The sequence below is a fragment of the Diplotaxodon limnothrissa genome, linkage group LG12 (genome assembly GCF_057381915.1).
Source record: "Diplotaxodon limnothrissa isolate DT_005_m linkage group LG12, D_limnothrissa_male_GT1.1, whole genome shotgun sequence".
Classification (NCBI taxonomy): Eukaryota; Metazoa; Chordata; class Actinopteri; order Cichliformes; family Cichlidae; genus Diplotaxodon; species Diplotaxodon limnothrissa.
The window spans coordinates 24,755,421-24,776,150 of NC_140607.1; the positions used below are offsets into that span (position 1 = coordinate 24,755,421).

A 20,730-nucleotide genomic window follows, 5' to 3' on the forward strand; every position below is an offset into this window, starting at 1 on the left:
GTGTGGGGAGAAGAAGTGATAAGAGATGTTCATGACTTCTCTTTCTCTCTGTTTGCCCCTTACATTTTGGAGGATAACTCCACTATTGACCCCGCTCATTCACAATTTCCCCATTATTCGTTATTCTTGATCTTTTCTGTGGTCGTTCACACCCGTTTCCTTTTTGTTCTTCTTTCGCTCCATTCGTCTGTCTCTTCTGCCTCTCAGAGGAAAAATGCATAGTAATAAGATGCTTTGAGATTAGCATTTTCTGTCAATTTGGAGCTTAACACGTCACTATGAAAGCCATGTAACTGGAACTATTCGGATTTTCTTTTTTTTTTTTTAATATAATTGCTGGATTATGAGGTCTTGTCCAATTTAAGAACATTCTACAGACTTTCGCATAATTGAACTCTATTAAAGCCTACTGTGTGGTGGTTAGTTTCATTTATTGTTCTTGGAAACAGATTAAGGATACAAAGTGACTCTAACTTAAGGCTGCAATCTCAGCTAAGTTAAAGAACAATTTTATTTGCTGCTCCAGAAGGACTTGCTGGGAGAGAATGAGTCTACATTTGTGCATACTGTGTCCACAGCTTGAAATTGCTCGCTATGACTTCAGCTATCTCATACCCTTGTTGTTAATAAGTGGCTACGCCGAAACTGTCGGATCTTTTTTTTTTTGCCTTGTTGAAGGAAAACGTGGCACCTCTCTCATCCACCTTTCCCTGCATGGCTTGGAAATCTGAATTAGAACACATTTGATCATAATTCTGTCCTTGCTCCTGCCTCATAACTTGTCTGCATAGTGTTGGTGTGTTGTGTGTTTGCATGGTATTTCACTTTGCCGCAGATTTTCTCCATCATCTTGATGCGTTCTTTCTATCAACCTTCTAAATCTAATAGAATTTAAGGATTTAAAGACTTAAAGTACATTTCTTCTGTGGCCGTGTGCTACAACCCTCCCTTTCTTAACACTAACGGCAATAGTTTAAATAATATGATTATTAGTTAAATCCCATTTTACTTTCTTTTACCCTTCTTTGCTTTTTGAAGCCTTTATGGATGTAATGCATTTCTTAAAGATTTAATATTTATCTAGACATTATCAGATATGGGATGTTAGTCTTATCACTTCCATCATGTCTAACATTCACATTGTAATACACTGTGCTTACTGATCTCCTATCACCAGCAGGTAGGCTGGTGTAATACAGCAGACTGTAGTGAATTTTGGGTTATACTTTCTTCTGAGTATTGCTTTGAACAGCTTCATTCATCCTAGTCTCTCTCTTCTTCATGCTCTTTTTTTTTTTTTATTCTTTCCTGAAGTGAACATGTGAGAAGACTTAAAGCCAGAGGAGATTATTATGGGCACTGATGGGCTCAGCAGTTGAGTAGCGGAGGACAAACAGAAAACCCCCCTAAAAATAAATAAAAGTAGCTTTCTCCTGTCATCCAAGAGAAATGAAAGGGAAGGGGAGAAATACCATGGGGAAAGAAGTATCTGGATAAGGGTAAAATGGTCGACAAGAATGGGGATAAATTGAACGGATTTGATTTACAGAGTAAACAGCTCATGATGAACTCCAGAAATTAGGTTTAGGGCATTCTGGCTGTCATGACTGACCTAGTGTGTTTAGTTTGAGGTAGCTGGCCTTGGTGTGTAGAATTTAAGCCCACAACACCGACATAAGGACCAAATGATATTGTAATTAAATGCTAATCTTTAAGAGGATTAAAAGGAATGAGTGATAAAACAATCTCACCTTTGTTCAGTTGTTGGTTAGGACTAAAAGACTGAGTAAGTAATTTGAAACTAGACAAAAATGACGATGGGCATGAAAGAGGGAATTAAAGAATTAAAATTTTGAGCTGGTAATTAGATAATGAGCAGTAATTATTTCATGGATGTTTCAGGGTCATTGTTGTAAATCCAACTCGAACCTCACCCCTATTTTAACTCAGTGTTGCAGAGGCATTTAGCGTTGGTCTTATAATGTTTTGATTGAAGAAGTCCATGAAAGGTTAATGGTTAGTGGCCTGAGGGAAGGTTGGGGTAAAGTGAAACTCGTGAAAAAGAGCGAAGTGATTATATGAGGTTAATATCAACTGTGTAGCAGTACCCTCTCCTTCCCGAGACTCTAGGGTTGTAGATGAGAGCATGTGTGTTTCTTCACGCCGGTCTACTGTATGTGCATCCATGTGTCATATTCATTTTGTCTTAGCTGTTAAAAGGCTAACAACTTTCAGAGCACTGAAAGTCACACTGGGTGATGTCACTTTAGTTTATCCCCAGGGAGATCCAGACAAAGAGCCAAACAGAACATGACAAAGGAAGAGGGACAAATCCCTGTTTAGAGGGCAAACCTCAAACCTCCCAATTAAGTGTGTCTTTGTCTCTGTTTTTGCTGTGTGTTGGTTCATCTATATTTGTTTGCATTTGATCCTTTGAGTGGTGCACTCTGGATAATTTTTGTCTACCGATCTTTCTTTGCATGCCCTCGACGGCCTGCTGTGCATCTTAATTCTCTTTCGGCCCACAAATCTGCCTTTTTAGCAATTTTCAGCATTTTCTCTCTGCTCTGGATCTTCTTTTTTTTGTTGGCTTTGTAATTCAGTCCCCTTCAGGGTTTTATGTCTTCAGCTGTTTGGGATTTTTGCCACGTTTTCACCCCTAAGCCAGCAAACGGATTCCTTATTTGGACTGTTTAGAAAGTATATACTTCAGAGCGCAGAGTGTTAATGCAAGGTTAAACATGTTAAGTTGTTTGAGTAATTTGTCAAGGTATAAATTCCATTCTTTTGTTGTTAACTTTTATAAATAATTGAAATCCACTGTAGAACTACATCTGGTTCCAGTAAAATATGACCACAGAGGTAAAAGTATAAAAAGCAGAAACTTGAAAATCAACTTCTAAGCAGAAGCAAATGAATATTTTTGTGTCTGGTGGTGTGGAGATCTAGGGGCCATTGCAAAGGCAATACATCATCCTTATTAGTGCAGATGACACTGGGTATACCAATAAAGTCCATATAAAACAACCTCTAATCACCATTGATCATATCCCATGAGGACTCACGGGTCTTAATGGACGTTAATTACACTCAATTAAAATCCATTCCTATTAGTCAATGAGGTGTGTTATCTATAATATTACCCTTCACTAATACAAAGTGTGTGTGTGATGGATTGTTTGTGCATGTGCATAATCTGAGTCCTTTCAATCCTATCAAGCGGACTCAGGTGCATACACAAGGGAATCATAAGGGTTTTTCATGATTGTACGGCTTAAAAACAGTCTCATAAAAAAAAAAACCTGACTGATTTATGCACAGACTGGCATGGGCACAAAAGACACATGAAATCACACACAAACACAATCACTGCATACACATACAAAGGAAGTAAAAGCTGTTTCAGTTGATGGCAGCATTACCTCCACCAGGGACGATAAACGTCAGTTCTCATCTCATCACCACATGACCCTCTGCATGGAGGATGGATGGAGATCCATGGATGGAGAGCGGGGGAGGAGAGTGTGTGTCCTAGGGCTAAAATTAGCAGTGATTCCTCCCCCAAGGTTTTGCAAGGACATACAGAGTACGTGCAAACGCACATGTGTGCACATAACAAACATATGCGCACAGTCAGGCCAACACGCAGATATTTTTTACCCTTCTCTCTTCCTCTTTCCATAGGCTGACTTGTACCTTTCATATCTAATAACTATTTTTGCATATGATGTAGACAGCTTTTCATCGCTCGGTGTGGCGATAATGAGAAACATAGGGTATCTAAAACAAAGCCTAACTTTTACTTGTTTAGGAATTAGATCTGAGGCTTTTGAGGTGTAATATTCAACCATGTTTTTCTATTTTTGCTTTTATTTTGTGTGCGCAGTTACAGTTCTTTTGTATTTTGTTCATGCTGGCTTTATGTCTGCATAATGAAGTTGTTAATTTCATACCTACATTTACTTCATCCCTTCTTTCCTCTCCTATACCTATTCCTCTATTCTACCCTTTTTCAGGAGATCTCGGACTATGACTTGCAGGAGTTAGTCATGAAGTCTATCGGTCGGCTGACGTTGGTGCGCCAGATGTTCCCAATGCCCCAGAACACAACCCAGCGCTGTGTCAAACACAACCATAGAATTAACACTTCCCTCTGTGACCTTAAAAACCCAAAGGCTCAGCAGCTAGAGGTGAGTTAGCAAGTTATTGATTTTCAGTATTATGTTGAATACTAGCTTAATTGTCCAAATTCTGTTGCTCACTGCCAAGAACACTTTTCTGTTATTTGTGAATTTTTTAAGTAATACTCAAATATGTGGCATGACTTGCATTTGTTTTTGTTTTTTTTCATACATGTCTTTTATATTTCAAGCTATGAAATAAATAACTTCAAAATCAACAGGGGTTCATTACTCAGAACAGTTATTACACCCATTAAGGAGTTGTGAAAAGAGTGATTGATTTGAGAAGTAGGCTTGCCTAATGTTACAGAAAGAAATCAACAGAGGATTGATTATAACGTAACAGATGACTCACTGAAAAATATGTGTATTCTAATAATTTGTTTTTAATTTTTAGCTGAAAAATTGTGCAGAAACGGTTATTGGCTGACGTACACTCACAGCGAGCAGAAAAGTTGCTCACAAAAACTGTCAACAAAAATCAAGCTATTGTAGGGAGTTGAGATGAGTGGCTTGTGGCTTAGTCTTTGACAAGTTGTCCCCTTCCAGTTTAATTAAATCGGGTAAGAAAAGATGGATGTTCAGTGGGAATACAGTCGAGTCGATGGAAATCTTTGCCCCCAGTCATTGATGACATTGTGAATGAGAATAAGTGACTTTAAATACACTTGGTGTAGCTCTAGTGTATCATTAAATGCAAACCTCTAACACATTCTGCTTTTAATGATGTAATTTTTTTTGTTTCCTTTTGTTTTGACACTGTCAAGGCAGATCGTTGTCATGGTGAAGTTTTACTTGCCAACTTATTGTGCTGAGTTGCATCCTGTTTGCATCGCTTTACCTTTGATGTGTATACAGAAATCCACCTGCTCCAGTCCACCAAGTAGCTGTGCATATATTGTTTTTTTTTCCACATGTGACCACAAAAACCAAGCCATGATGTCCACTCTCTATAGACAAAAAAGCATGGCTCAGTGGCAAACAAAAGATACTTCTATATTTTGATTAAAAATCACAATGGTAAAAGAGAAGAATTGTAAAACTCAATAGCTTTTGATTACAATGCATGTGACTGCTTGATGAGAGTTTGACAAACATAATTTAAAGGAAGCACGAGAAAGAACATTCTCTGGTCTGACGAAAGAAAAGCTATGGACATTTGTATTAGCTATGGGAACTGAAACTTGTATGAAAAGAAGAAAAGATGAACGAAGCCAAACATACATTAGTAAGACATGGTTTAGCAGACTACAAGCCCATTTAACATCTGTGGAGACGCCTGAACAGCCTTTCTTTTCAAATCGATGCAGCTTGACAGGCTCTTTCATAAAGAATTGGAGAAACTGTACAGTTCCTTGTATGGAAAGCTGACAGAGACTTACCCTACACTTAAACCTAAAAGTTATATCTGACAAAAGAATGAACTGAGAATCTGGTCTTTAAGTCGGACGTAATTAGCTGTGTCTAGGCCCAAACTCCGCTGCAGGTCCCTAAGTCAAACAGTCACTGCAGCATCACTGACTAAATTCTTTCATCTGTAATAAAATGATCAGTGTGGCTGCTCTACCAGGTATAACAATTAAGTTTAGCATCCAGACATCCATCAAAACAGAATTCATGAAATTTATGAAAATTAGAAGTTAGCAGGGAGTTAGCTCGCTAGTTTCAATCTAAATATAAATATACCATCTTCTGACTGAGGGATTTCTGAAACAAATTAAAACGTACAGCTCTGCTACCACTTCCAACATAAATGAAGACAGGAAAGTAAACAGCAGTGGCATTTGTAGGGTTAATGAAGTTTGGCTAGTATATAACAATGTGCTACGTGATTGCTAGCGACACAGCTATGTTAGCATAATATAAAAAGTGAAGCTGGAGGATGAACGCTAACTTTTTTCCACTTGATAAAAGTTAACGTGAGGATTCTCAATGGTCAGGGACAAATGCAGTCAATCAGGATGCTGTAAACGGACCAAACTTCAGCCAGGAGAACAACTGCGATAATCCATCAACAATACGAGGTTAGTCATTCATATACTGCTGCATGGGCTGGGCTGTAGTTACATCCTAAGGTTTTTTAAAACTAAGCTTTAAACTGAATATCCAAAAGTTGATTCTGTTCATCTGGACGTAGCGTTTTCAGTGGAAGAAACGTATCGTCACTCATCCAAGTGACTTCTTCAGTCTCAGTTGACTGCAGGTTTCCCCAATCTTATGAACAGTACATTTGCATAATGTACTGTTTATAATGTAACGTTTCTTCCACTGAACGCTACATCCAGATGAACAGAATCAACTTTTGGAGATTTACTTTCCTGGATGATTGAGAATAAAAACCGAGAGAGGCCGACAGTGATCACTGACTGTTTTTAGGTGCTTGTTGAGATTAAATAGAACAAGATAAAAAGCTTTAAAACATGTTAAAAACACAACAGCCTTATTAAACACAGGGTAGTTTGGGCCCGGAAGCAGGATTCATCATGTCATCACCTAAAGACCGGATATGTTTATAAAAGGGAAATTTCACATTTTGAACTTCCAATAGGTTTCCAGAAAATTTCAGAAATTGTCACTTTTTCATTTCCACTTTAATTTCTCTCTAGAACAGAACAAAGTGTACAAAAAGTAAAAGGATCTTTAATCTAGTACAATGACAACTTTAATTAACTTTCATTTCTAATGAGAAAAATCTTAATTTTAATAATCCTAACAATGTCACCAGAAACAAGTTTTTGAAACTTAAGGGACCACACTTAAATGTATTAAAGTGCACTTGCTATTTTTTTTTCTGTGACTCTCAATGAAGATGATGCCACACCCCAATTTGTGTTTAGCAGCAAAAAAGACAAAAAGACTGGCCATCCATGAAATGAGCCTTATGACCCAAAACTTCCCTTCCCAAACTAATGAGGCAGGAAAGCTAAATAAATAAAGCCTTGGAAAAACAGAGTACCAGGACCTTCATCCCAAAAAGAAAAAAATAAATTCCCAAAGAGAAGAAGGGGTCTGGAGATGCTAGACAGCTCCTTGGTCTGGGTGACAGAAAAATCCTTTCTTAGCCTCCTTTAAATTGGGGCAAGGCAATTATCATTTACTTCGCCCGGTCACACCAAGAAAAGAATGAAGAGATAGGTATGGGAGTAGAGAGATGGGAGCAGATAGGAACGAAGGAAAGTGGATGCAAACACAAGGGGGAGGGCATGTAATTATATGTGGGATGGCTGTATTTAATTTTGACCCATGCAGTAGATTCCAGTATCATTACATATACTGGTTCACACTATGTCTGAATAATGTGGGTTTATTTAAACAGAGACAGAAACTACTATGGGCAAATGTTCCTCTGCCTTGCTCTGTTTTTGCATCTTTTAAACATGCAACAGGTGTTTCAGTATGACATTTAAACATGTCACTTGATCCTAATGCTTTGAATTACAGCAGGCCTCCTGGTTCGATGTTGTCCAGTCATCCATCCATTGTTACTGAGGCTTTTTTTAACCTGTAAAATTAATAATTTTTGACCACATCCTTATGCAGTTTTATGTAAGACCTCACATTTCATTTACAGTACGGCAATGGAAAACACAGAGTGACAGTTTATTTTTCCATCTTCACATTTTGTTTACTATTTTTGTAAATGGCCCCTGGGGTGGCAATACATACGCAATATATGTATTTTTTTTATTTTTATGTGACTCATCAAGCTGCCATCAAATGAACAGAGAAAAGGGAGCACAGACTAATTTATGTGTCAAGACAAAAATATCAAATTAAATTAATATGCTGTTGATTTATGTAGAAGCGCAAGACCCTGGAGGAACATGTTTGATGAATGTTAGAATCACATTGAAACATTTGGATATCTGGAAGAGTTTGTTTCTAGACTTTTGCCTACTAGCTGCTTGTAGACATTCATAGAGGAAAGATAAAGAAATGCATGTGTTTATGTAATATAGGTGTCAACATGCAAGTCGTTTAAGTCAAGGGCAATGTGTTTTTGGGTGTCTAGCGAAAAGAGTGATCTCAAAAGTCATGCACTTGCTGCATGCATGTTCATTTCCATATGCAGACTGATGGATGGCTGAATGAAAAACAAAACAATGATGAGGATGAGGAGGACATAAGAAAGAGCGAGTGGGAGAGAGCGAGCTTGAGATTGAGGAAGCAGATCAGCTCAGCGGTCAGAGAGTGGCCCAGAAGCCCAATTTCACACTGCAATGAAGCACATCAACTCAGGCTGACCACACAAGCACACACACTCTCATACAAAGCTTGCTCGGAGAGCCGAAACCAAGCTCCCCACGGAGCAGTAGAGTTTCCCTTTAATTTTAAAAGAAAAAGAACGATAAAGAAAATCACCACGTGGAAGACATAAAACAATGCTGTGAAAGCTAAGATACTTTGAAGGAAGTTAGATGTGAGGAAAATTTGGCATGTCCTTTTGTCCTGACTGTCAGTAAACAATTTGATAAGCAGTAAGAAAGACATTATCTTTTGTTATCCTTTCATCCCCCATGCCAACTTTTTAAGAAACCAAGAAACCTGGTTCTGTCCCTTACATTTTATGATTTAATGTTTTTATTCTGTATGAGGTGTACCTGTAAGCTTGGCTGTTATATACTGTGAGGCTTTGGCCATGAATGTCTGCGTCTGAATTACAATATCCCATCTAATATGGGTGGCTGTAGCTCAGGTGGTAGAGCAGGTCATCTACTGATCGGAAGGTTGGTGGTTCGATTCCCGGCATCCCCTAGTCTGCATGCCAAATATCCTTGGGCAAGATACTAACCCGAAATTGCTCTCCGATGCATTCATCGGAGTATGAATGGGTGAATGCACAAGTTGTGTAAAGCGCTTTGAGTGCTCAGAAGAGTGGAAAAGCGCTATATAAGAACTAGTCCATTTACCATTTAATATAAACAGCTATGTTTTCATAGCTTTCATGTTTTGCTGGTTGTTGTTTTTTTACTTTAACAATATCTGAAGATTATTCAGTGAATAACATCTTTGACCTGAGTTGCAAAAATGGCTAATTATAGTGCTGGGATAAAGTATTTGTCCCTGTCTTTGATTTTTTTAATGTTTGTCTGACTGGCATGTTTCTGATAATTAAAGAATTTGTATTATTAGACAAAGATAACCTAAGCAAATACAACATTTTTTTTATGTGATGATTTCATTTGTTAAGGGAAAAAAGCTATCCAAACTTTCCTGGTCTTGTGTGATAAAAGTAATTAGACCCCCCTTTTAAATCACGAATTAAAAATGTAATCACATTTTTCTAGGCGACATCTATCAGCCTGAAAGGGGTTACAAAAGTATTTGTAAGCCTTTGGAACACTAGCAAACCACACTGAGAGCCATTATCCACAAATAGAGAAAACTTCCCAGGAGTGACCGGCAATGTTCCCTCTAATTTTTCACGTGTCTGAGCGAACACACAAACTCCCTGAGCGGTCCCTTGGACCACTGTGAGCGACATCAGACGTGTGCACTGTGGTCACTCCAGCATCGAATCCATCCAAGTTACATGGTTTATTAAAATAATCAAATTACAGCATTTATGTACTTTTAATTAACTGCTTTAGCCCACTTACAATGAAAATGTAAAAAAAATCTAGTCATTGACCTGTGCAGTATGTTAACACTATTGGAAGTAAAAATAACTTGAACTCCAATTTTGAAAACACAACTTTCTTTCTTTTTTAAAAAGAGCTCTGACTTGTATTATGAGTCTGTGGTCTGGGAGAGAGTCTGTAACTCTCTGTCTGCAAAATATAGTATATAATGACCAATGCTGGGCAATTAATTATATAGTTACTTCTTCAAAAAAGTAACTCAGTTTGGCAAACAACAAGGTTTTTTGCAGCTATTTTTTAAATGCAGCCAAGGCATTTTTAAATAAACATTTCAAACTATTTACAGAACAATCAGCTGTTCTGCATCAAATCTGATGCCACACAAATTATTTGTGCCACTCCAAAAAATAATTTCTGTCCACTATGAGATAAAGGAGAACAACAGCCTGATACCTGCAGGCCTGACAACAGGAGATATATCACTCCTGTAACACCTGTAACATTCAGCAGTCGCCTCATTGTTCTGACACACACACAACAACACTATACTACACTCTAACTACACAAGATTTGTGCTAAACGTCGAAAATCTCTCACATCTCAAAACTTCCCCCCGTTTCTTAACAACTAGATGCCACGTTGCCATATCATTTTTTGATTGGTCGACATGGTACTTTTTTGGACGAATAGCAATTGCGCACGTGCGCTGCTTAGAGGGAACATTGGTGACCGGTCTATCAGCATTACTCCAAGACCTCATCGGCAACTCCTCCAAGAGGTCACAAAAGAACCCAGAACAACATTTAAAAAACTGCAGGCCCCACTTGTCTCAGTAAAGTCAAAGTTCATGATTCAGCAGTCAGAAAGAGACTGGGCAAAGCTGGCATCCATGGGAGAGTTCCAATGAGAAATTTACTGGTGGCCATAAACAATACCAGGGTTCGTTTCACATTTCCCAAAAAATATCTTGATGATCCCCAAGACTTTTGGGAAAAATATTCTGTGGACTAATGAGACAAAAGTTGAACTTTTTGGAAAGTTTTTGTCCAGTTGTATTTTGCCTAAAACTAGTACAGGATTTTTTCATGATAAAGTTCATTCAGAGCTATGGGCATTATGTATTTCCTCGGGCTATCTTTGTCTAATATTAAAATCAGCTTGGTGATCTGAAACGTTTAAGTGTGACAAATATTTAAAAAAACTAAGAAATCAGGATGTTGGCAAATACTTTTTCACAGCAATGGAAGTACTGGGCAAAAAGTTGAAGAAGATTTAAACACTGTGTAGTATAATATATTTAAAAAAATATTGTGTTCAAAGCCTCTTTTTGGTGTACAAAATGCAATATTAGAGAGATCAAGGCTTCTGCTTGTGTTGTGTGATTGTATTCATTTGTCCATTAATGTGAGTGGATCCACACTGCTTGCTTGCTTTTTTGTGTGTAGGCGTGGATTCATTGTAGTTCATTTATTTTACCCCATTCCCATTTACACAGAGACAAGAGGCTTGGTACTGTACATTACACAATGATCAATCACAGAATGAGTGGACTCCTCCTGTCTCCTACTTGTTTTTGTTTTGGTGTCAATGACCTTTCAGTACATTAATTAATTTAATCTTGAAAGCTTTTTTTTTGTTCTTACTTATAAGAAGTACCCAAAAACAATGTTGGCTGCGTAGTCAGGCTGTATACTGTTGATTTTAAGGAGACAAGGTAATATTTTTCTTTTTTGATCAAGAAGCTGCTGAATTTGTCCGGAAATAAATTGTTTAATTTTAATAGCATTTTAACCTGGAAAGGCTTGGACTGTTTGTTTTGTGAAACTTATTACTGATTACAAGTTTGTCTTTATTTTCTCACACAATTCAAGTTGCATTGCCTTGTTTTATCTTCCTTTTTATGTTTCTTTCTGTAGATCACCAACCGCTACATCTATGATACAGTCTTACTGCTGGCCAATACCTTCCACAGAAAGTTGGAGGACAGGAAATGGCACAGCATGGCCAGTCTGAGCTGCATCAGGAAGAACTCCAAACCATGGCAGGGAGGCAAGAGTATGCTGGATACTGTCAAAAAGGTATAAAATGGTGAAGAAATTCACACTGTGTTTTTTCCTCTCAAGGCTTACAGGAAGGTGCTTCACCAAGTGTGCAAGCATAATGTGTACTTGGCTGCTCTGGTGAGTCTACCTGAGTATACACAGATGTAGGCACAGAGGTAAGCTGGTTGTTGTTCTGCAAGCAAGCATCCTCAGTTCATACAGTAAGAACTTTTCATATGTGGTTAAAGACTTGTGAACCTTTTTTAGGGAGCCTACTTGCAACTTATTCTGTTCACTTCATTTCGCAATGTCTTAAACACATCAATTACCATTAATGAGAAGTTCACGCAGTAATGCAGTGCATGTGTCACAGGAGTGCAAGCAGAGACAGTGAAGATGGTGATTATTGGTGAAAATAAACAATAGCTTCCTGACAGGTTGAAACAACCAGAATGGCTAATAATTAGTATGCTAATTTGAGATTAATGGTGCGTGAGGTACGATACATTTAAGACATTAATATGGAGTCAGTACCTACAGCTTCCTGTGGCTTTTAGTCAAGAAAACAACTATATCCTATTAAATCTGATCCCAGTTTAATAAGATCCAGAGATTTGTTTACTGCTAACTACTTCACAAATACAGCCAGCTGTCCAATGTTTGTATCAATCCAATTCAATTCAATTCAATTTTATTTATATAGCGCCAAATCACAACAAAAGTCACCTCAAGGTGTATCCACTTAGATTATCAGTGTATCAGTCTGAAAGGTGTCAAAAAGCATTCATAACCCTTTAGAACTCTAGCAAACCACGGTGAGAGCCGTATACTGTTATATGAATGGCAGACAGACCTCGCCATAGAACACCTGTTCTATCACAGAATAAGCCTACGTGTTGCAACATCCAATTCAGTTTCCATAAAACATTGTATTTTCTTTCCAATATTAAAATCATTCATATGAGCTGTTTGCACTAAAGTAAAAAGCACCATCACTTCATGCGGATACCCTTTCGGCGCAAGCTGTGGTCGCAAGGTTGGAGCCGAACAAAAACACCCTGATAATGACTGTGTTTAGTCTGTTCCTTCCCATTCCATGCAAGGCCACCTGGGTTGGCTGGAAAACTGTTTACTTAGCATACCAGGGCGAAGGACACTGTCTCAGCTGAACTCTGGACACGCACACACATACGTATACACTGATATGCACACACTAATTCCCCCTCCCTTTCCAAACGCCTTCGATGCTTGTTCCCTCCTGAGCCCGCGCTGGAATGGTAGCGCTGGGCAGGATGGCTGCTGTGTTTGCTTCGGATTACTCCTCACCCCCCACCCGACCCTGTGGCTTGTCACGTGTTCCATAATGTTGTACTGTGGACATTTATGTGTTTTTTTGTGCAGAGAAGTTTTTTTGTTTCCTATTCTCATGCTGTCCTCCCAGGAGCCCAGCATGAGTAGAGGTCTCTTTTTTTCCTCTTGTACTTTCCCATTGTAGTGTATATTTCAGTGGTTTTTTTCTGTAACGCTACCGATCTCCGACCTGTATCCCCATGTGATGTCTGTGTTGTGTGTGTAAGGTCCGGGGGGGATGGGGGTCCTATTTCACTTCAGGGCAACCTGCACGTGGCGAATAAAGCCTTGATTGATTGAAATCTGTGGCATGTTAGTTCAGATAGTTGTGCAGTCAGTGAAGAGCAGAATAGATCTAGGCTCCTAAACTTATAGCCAGCTTGAACACAGAGTTTGTCTTTAACTGTGTTTGCATTAATTCAGAGTAAGTCAGGACGCAGTTCAACAAAAAAACGAACCAATCCAGTTTAAGATGAGTCACATGCTGAGGTTAATAAACAGCTTTTGTATTTACAACTGATGGGTTTTCAAATCCAACACCATTGCACCCAAATGTGCAACTTTAAAACCATACAGACATACATATAAAACCTTACAGACTGATTCGAATGCAGAAATGAAACAGATTCAGATTCACATGCTATAAAAGTAGCATATCACTAGGTGCTAAGACGAAATACAAATTAGTGCACAGCACTCAATAATAGACTTGCTCTCTTAAAACATAAAAAGAGCAGTAAGGCACCACAGTTTTTTATTGCAATACCTTCACCAGAATATAAAAAAGGCATATTACACTGTCATTATGTATATAAAAAACAGAGCCTAACCATTTGTTTAACAAGCTAAAAAAGTGTTTGCTGTTTTCTGACATTATCCATATTTCATTAGCATTCATTTCCCAATGGCTATGAGTATAAAACCCTCCAAATTCTGCTCCTGAGTTGAATGCTTGATCAATTTCATTGTGCAGAAGAGGGTCATCAAAAATGTTTAGACCAAATCTATTGTGTGATACACCCTGTGAACCCTGTGTTCAACTCCTACAGGAGAAAAGAGGAGCACAGTTTCTGCATGCTGAATATCAATTTCTTTTTAATCTGTGTCCATCACACGATCCCCCATCTCTCACGCAGGCTGTGACAGTCACTGGAGATTTTTTCAGTAGCCCTAGTGTGTGTTGAAGCATGGACAGCCCAGACTGTAAATTCTTGACTGTTTTGTCTTCATCAAAACATTGGCATTTACTCATGTCCTGAAGTGCTTTTGGATTTAGACCATCAGTTTTTTAACATTTAGAAATTATGAGGTACCAGACACACTAGATCAGCATGAAGTATCCCACACTGTAGGCATCTGCAATTTATACATTCGGATGCTGTGCTAAGAATAATGTTTTGGACATGGATCCCAAGGGTTGCCAATGAGCTGTGTCCACTGCAACTCCACACCCCCCTGGCATCTCAATGCTTTTTACTATCAGTGCTGCCTGCATTTCCTTCTCACATTTGAAATCTCTGCGTTATTTCATAATATTTCAGTATTTGCGGTGTCACTGTCTTTGCCAGATACATTTATTTATTTGTTTATTTGTTATTAATGAGCACAATTCCTGGCTTTGAGACACTTTAGAAAAGGCCAAATCAGTGTGAAAATGCCGAGGAGCACTTGTAACAATGCTCAAAAGTAGGGATGTGTATTGATAAGATTTTCACGATTCCGATTCCATTTTCGATTCTGTTTAACGATTCGATTCTTTATCGATTCTCTTATCGATTCTTTTTAAAAAGGAGAACACTAAGTTCGATTAGCTTAGAACTTTGTTTTATATTTTCACTTTGAACAAGATAGAAATTTAGGAGTAACATGGCCTTATAAACCCAACAGTGAGATCTTAAGAGATCCACAGCCTACGGCTCTTCAATGGGGTGTCACAGGGTCCCCAGGAAAAAAAATTGTAAATGTAAAATAAATATTCTTCTGTAGCAATAACAAAGTACTGATGAGTTTTCTCATTTTCTTATTTCATCTTCAGTTTTCCAATTAATTTCAGATTTAATTTGATGTTTTTACATTGCAGTCACTACTTCTAGTATCTGACTAATGCTTGGATATTTTATTAGCCTGTTTATATTGATTTATGTTGTAATACCAACACTATAATCTGTGATTAATATTGGAATTTTATTCAAAATTTTACTATCCCAAGGACAGCCAGGAAAATATTTCTGTTATTTTTTTTTAAACAATCCATCTATTTCATCACTCTCCTGCAGTATGCACATATGTGTGTATATGCCAGTTTGAAGAAAATAAATCTTCGTTTAAATAATCATCCATCCATCCAGCCAGCCAGAAAGTACTTGGCGAGAAACCACACAACCCCTACAAACACAGGGAGAACAAACTTCACAGAGTTTACATGTCCCCTGCCAGATGGTGTATTCAAACCCAGGATAATATTAATCATAGTAATAATAATGATAACAGCAATAATAATAATAGTAGCACTGTTGCCTCACAGCATGAAGGTCCTGAGTTAGACGCCATCATCTGGCCTGGGGCCTTTCTCTGTAGGGTTTGCATGTTCTTCCCATGTTTGTGTGGGTTGCATGTTTGCACTTACTGTTAATTGGTGATTCTAAATTGCTCATAGGTGTGAATGTAAGTGTGAATCTTCATCTGTCTCTCTGACTTAGTCCTGTGTCTATCACAAGTTTAAGACAGGTTGACTGAATTGTTGACCTGTCCAGGGTGTATTCTGCATCTTGTCCTATAGTAGCTGGGATAATAATAATAATAATAATAATAATAATGATAATAATAATAATAATAATAATAATAGAGATGGACCGATCCGATATTACGTATCGGTATCGGTCCGATACTGACCTAAATTACTGGATCGGATATCGGAGAAAAATAAAAAATGTAATCCAATCCATTAAATATCACGAAAGCACCTCACAAAACTTGCAACACGCCGTAACTCACCTCAGAACGTTAGCACGTCGGAGCAGTATGCATCACGTGATAGAGCGGCTGTGGCATGTAGGACCTGTCGGTGGTCTGGATAGCATTTGGAGCTTCGCTAGCAATCCGGCATTTCATCTCCGACAAAGTTATCCCCGAGAGAAGTAAAGCAAGTGTGTAAGTCCATCTCTGAATGTAAAGCATTCCTGCGTTAAGCTTAACAAGCGACTGCCTCTCCTGCTGCTACTTCAATCATGAAACTGCTTAATGATCAGCTGATCGGCTTTTCTGTCGGGAGTCCGTCTCTTTTGTTTGTTTTTGGCCCACTTTGCACCAGAAAGAGGAAACCAGCGGCTGAACAACAGCAGCACGTTTAAGCTTGATAAGCTGTTGTTAGAATTTATTTAATATTACTTTCTACACCAGGATCTTTTTCTACGTAGCTGACGCTGGTAACTGTGCAGGGGCGGATCTAGCAAAGTTTAGCCAGGGGGGCCGACAGGGCATTAACAGGGAAAAGGGGGCACAAAGACATACTTTTCTTTCTTATTCTCATTTAAAATGTCTAGCTTTTAATAAATAATTATCTGACACCCAAAGTTTTAATTTGATGTAAAATGAATAGAAGTCAATTACTGTATATAGTAACTATTAAGTCTAATATATATACCCTAGTAAGCTATAGTACTTTTTCCTTTGGGAAGGTACCATCTGTGCAGTCTGCAATTTTGTTGAAGAAAGATGTTGAATCTATTTAATATTTCTTGAAAAATAATTGATTTCTGTGCATTTTTTTTCACACTGCATCAAATTAAGGTTGATTACGTCGATTAAGCATCATGAGGTGGAGCGTGAGGGGTGGTTCCCCATTTTTTATTTATTTATTTTTGTTGCTGGGAGTTGGAACCCTATTAGTTAGGTTGCTTAATATTTACGCTAAGTACTCTTTAAAATACCAGAATAGGGAGGATGGTGTAGGTTTAAGTTTATTAGATTGATCAGTATTGCTGAACTATGAAACATTTTTTTTTTGCATACAGGTATAACAGATTAGCTTTAGTGTAGTTGTTGTTTTAAACTTGAGTATGAACTTATACAAAATGCAGCAAGATATTAAAAAAAACCAAGTTTTGTTGATTAAAAAACACTATATCGGATTCATATCGGTATCGGCAGATATCCAAATTTATGATATCGGTATCGGTATCGGACATAAAAAAGTGGTATCGTGCCATCTCTAAATAATAATAATAATAATAATAATAATAATAATAATAATAATAATAATAATAAATGTTATGAATCAATCTCTTTCAAAAAAAAATCAAATGATATTTATCCTTCTTTTTGAAACAACAACAACTAATCTGCAATTCAAGACACCTTTTTACAGCTCTTATTTTTCCTTGGCTGAAACAGCAAGATGTAGTCATAGCTAAATTGACTAATACGTTAGAGTCACCTGTAACTGAAGAATGCGAATGGATAAGGTTCTGAAAAAACTCTGTCTTAACTTTTATATTGTTCTGATCACAGAGAGATCAATTTTTTTTATCAATAAATCTAATGATAGCTTTCTACCTTTGTCCTGAGTACACCTTAGACACAAAGTGATCGTGCATTCAAAGGACTGCATGAACAAAGTAAATCCACCAGTCGGCAATTTCTTCTCAGTTCCTGCATATTTGGCTTTTGGCAGGTAGAGGACTTCATTCTGCAGTTGTGATTTTAGGAATCTCAACATTTCACCTTGAGTTTACGCGTGGGTTTGGCAACACTTTCATCACTGTTAAATCCAATTGGATCAATGCCCCCTGTTTTGATATCAATAATAAAAAAAAATACTCCAGGGATGACAGTTTGACTGAATGATGAAGCCAAGTGAAATGCTAATTTAGGATTAGTGTCAGACAATAATAAATGCAGCGCAATGGCTTTCATATCTATCTCTGCACTTCACCTTGCGATCAGGCTGGGGTTTGGCAACACTTTCATCAGCCAGCCCCGGCTGCTAAACCAACCTTGATGACTGTCTCAGCAGAGCTCTGTTAAAGAGCCCTAAGCAGTAATAGAGTTGATTTCAACAGCCTGGCATCAGTTCCATTTCGCACTGTATCAGCAGTGTTCTTTACTTGCTGTGCGTGCCTGTGTGTTTAATCAGTGTTTTGGTATGTGGGGCCAATATGGTAATGATAAATACTAATTTGCAGGTGTTGATGAGGAGCTCTATTGATGTTGTTGTCTGGTGTTCATTGACAAACTCAGAGTGGAGAATAAATGCTGCTGTTACACCTGAAGTGCGTGTTGTGTTTGTGCTTAGAAGACTATGTATTGCCTGCTACATTTTCACCTTTGAATCTCTGCGACATAAACTGTTAAGGTTTAGGACTCATTTTAAAATTTTATTGATTACTTTAAAGGCATTGTAAGGCCTGTGACCCAGCCCCTACATCTTCTGCAGCACCTGGGAGACTGTTTTCAAATCTAGGCTTAACGATTCTCAATTTATTTTTGCTGTTATTATAACACACATACGCTGTTACTTTCATCTTAGTTCTGTCAAGCATCCAAAAATTAAAAAGTCTTTTTTTTTTCATTTCGCTGTTATTTTATTTCTCTTCTTAGACTTAATAAAACATCTTTTCCATCCAGGTTCTCCTAAATGACTATTAAGGGCTCAGTTTCAACCTCAGCTGTTGATGCAGAGATGTAAACATGCAATATACTGAGTGTGCGTCTAAGTACGTGCACTCATCCCAGGTGAATAAAATATTTACATAGATTAGTAATCCCAATAGCACATTACCATATCTTATGAAGTGCCATAGACATACTAATATAACTAGTTGTTCTTCAAAGCATATCAGCATTAGGGGTATGCACGCTTATGACAGACACACATATACATCTGGTGTGTTTGAGTACAGAAAGAGAGATATTACTGCAAATTCTCAGAATATTATTTACAAAAATTGGGAAGACTGTCACTATTCTATAACTCAGACATCAGATATCAAATAAGGAGGGTTCAATAAAAAGAGATTACTTGAAAGAATTGAACTTGGTTTATTTAGATAGAGATATTAATGTATATGGCGATTACACTCCGCCGATCAGCCGTGAAAGGATTTATTGCAGGACCCCCGGGAGTCTAGACACTGGTGATGGTGAAGATGAAAAGCTCTGACTGAGGTGTCAGTGAGGTGAAGTTGGGGATGAGGTGGGTTGCATGAATGAGAGTCTGAAAGCGAGAATGACGGAGAGCAAAGATTTAAACTATGCAAACTGGAGGCTGATCGCCCCAAAGAAGACGGGTAAAAAGACGATTGGACTAGAATGATGATGTCAGTATTGAGATTGACAGCTGGGAAAAGTGAAAGTGATGTAGAAAACAGAAAAGCAGCCTAACACCCTGTAGAGCAGGCAGATGAGTGAATATTGATCTTCCTTATTGAAATTAACCATAAGCGCATTTATTTGACTTTCCTAAAATATAAACAGTTGTTGCTTTCATCAGTTCAAATCATTGTAACTTCTATCCTGACAAACATCAACAGAAGCTGAAGTTTTCCCACTGAATATATGACAGCAGCATGAGACAACGGCATGCCCTTTCAGTCCTTCTCCAGCGTCTGACAGTTGCACAAATTTATCCGCGTGGCGAAACCACAGTAACTTGAATAATTATCCCTAAAAATGACACGAGGTATGACATTGGCCTGTCTGCAGACTCGCAGTTTATACGCTACAGATTAATAATGCTCTGGTCCATTCACCGAAGGTTACTAAAGTGTATGTAGGTGAAATGGAATGTTTATTCTTTTGCTATCACAGTAACTGAGAAAGTAATGCCTCCATGATGAGAAAAAAAAATCACAAGAGACCACCTGTATTATGTATCACTGTCAAATGTCACACACAATACCTACGACTGTGATAATATGAATGTGAATGTGATGTAAAAATCATACGTGTCTCGGTTTCGCTGTGTACAGTTACCATCACTTTTTTTTTTTGCTGAAAAAACTGTTAGTTTTCTAAGATTTGTAGGGAGAAGTGACAAAACAAAAGCTGACATCATTATAGTGATGAAAATCACAATAATAATTACAGTAATTTTGACGATAACAACAATAATTGTAAGATAAACCAAAAATAACACATCCTAAATCTTTTCCTTGCAGTTCGGGGTGAGCGGCCTGACCAGTTTCTTGGAGTTCACTGACAACGGCACTAACCCCAACATCTTCTTTGAAATCTTGGGCACAAATTATGGAGAAGATAGAGGACGGGGAGTCAGTAGGGTAAGTAGTTAAAACAGAACCTCTGTGTGGCGTTCTACTGTGGGTGAAGGGAGGATAATTTCTTCAAATGCGTAGAGTAGATTTGCATAATTCCTGGATTTACTGGGGAATTCCATTGCACCTAGTCTCTAAATGGTGTCTCATATTTACACAGGTATTTCTTCATTTTGCATGTCACCCCTGTAGCAGCATAGTCCAGCTGCTCTTTCATATTTATACCTGTATTCTCTCTTTCTCTGTCTTTCTTTTTTTCTTTCTTTCCCAAGCCATTAACGTCTTGAACAGAACAAATGATTTT

At 37.9% G+C, this 20,730-nt stretch overlaps 1 protein-coding gene across 1 annotated transcript in view; it reads left to right on the forward strand.

The window, feature by feature from the left end:
* The window catches only part of grid2 (glutamate receptor, ionotropic, delta 2), a 543,519-nt gene that overhangs the window by 381,238 nt on the left and 141,551 nt on the right, over positions 1-20,730 (forward strand). Inside the window, exons 6-8 of the mRNA XM_085368399.1 lie at positions 4,017-4,190; positions 11,680-11,841; positions 20,313-20,432. Of these exons, the coding sequence (XP_085224525.1) occupies positions 4,017-4,190; positions 11,680-11,841; positions 20,313-20,432 (456 nt within the window). The remainder of the gene's footprint in view (positions 1-4,016; positions 4,191-11,679; positions 11,842-20,312; positions 20,433-20,730) is intronic.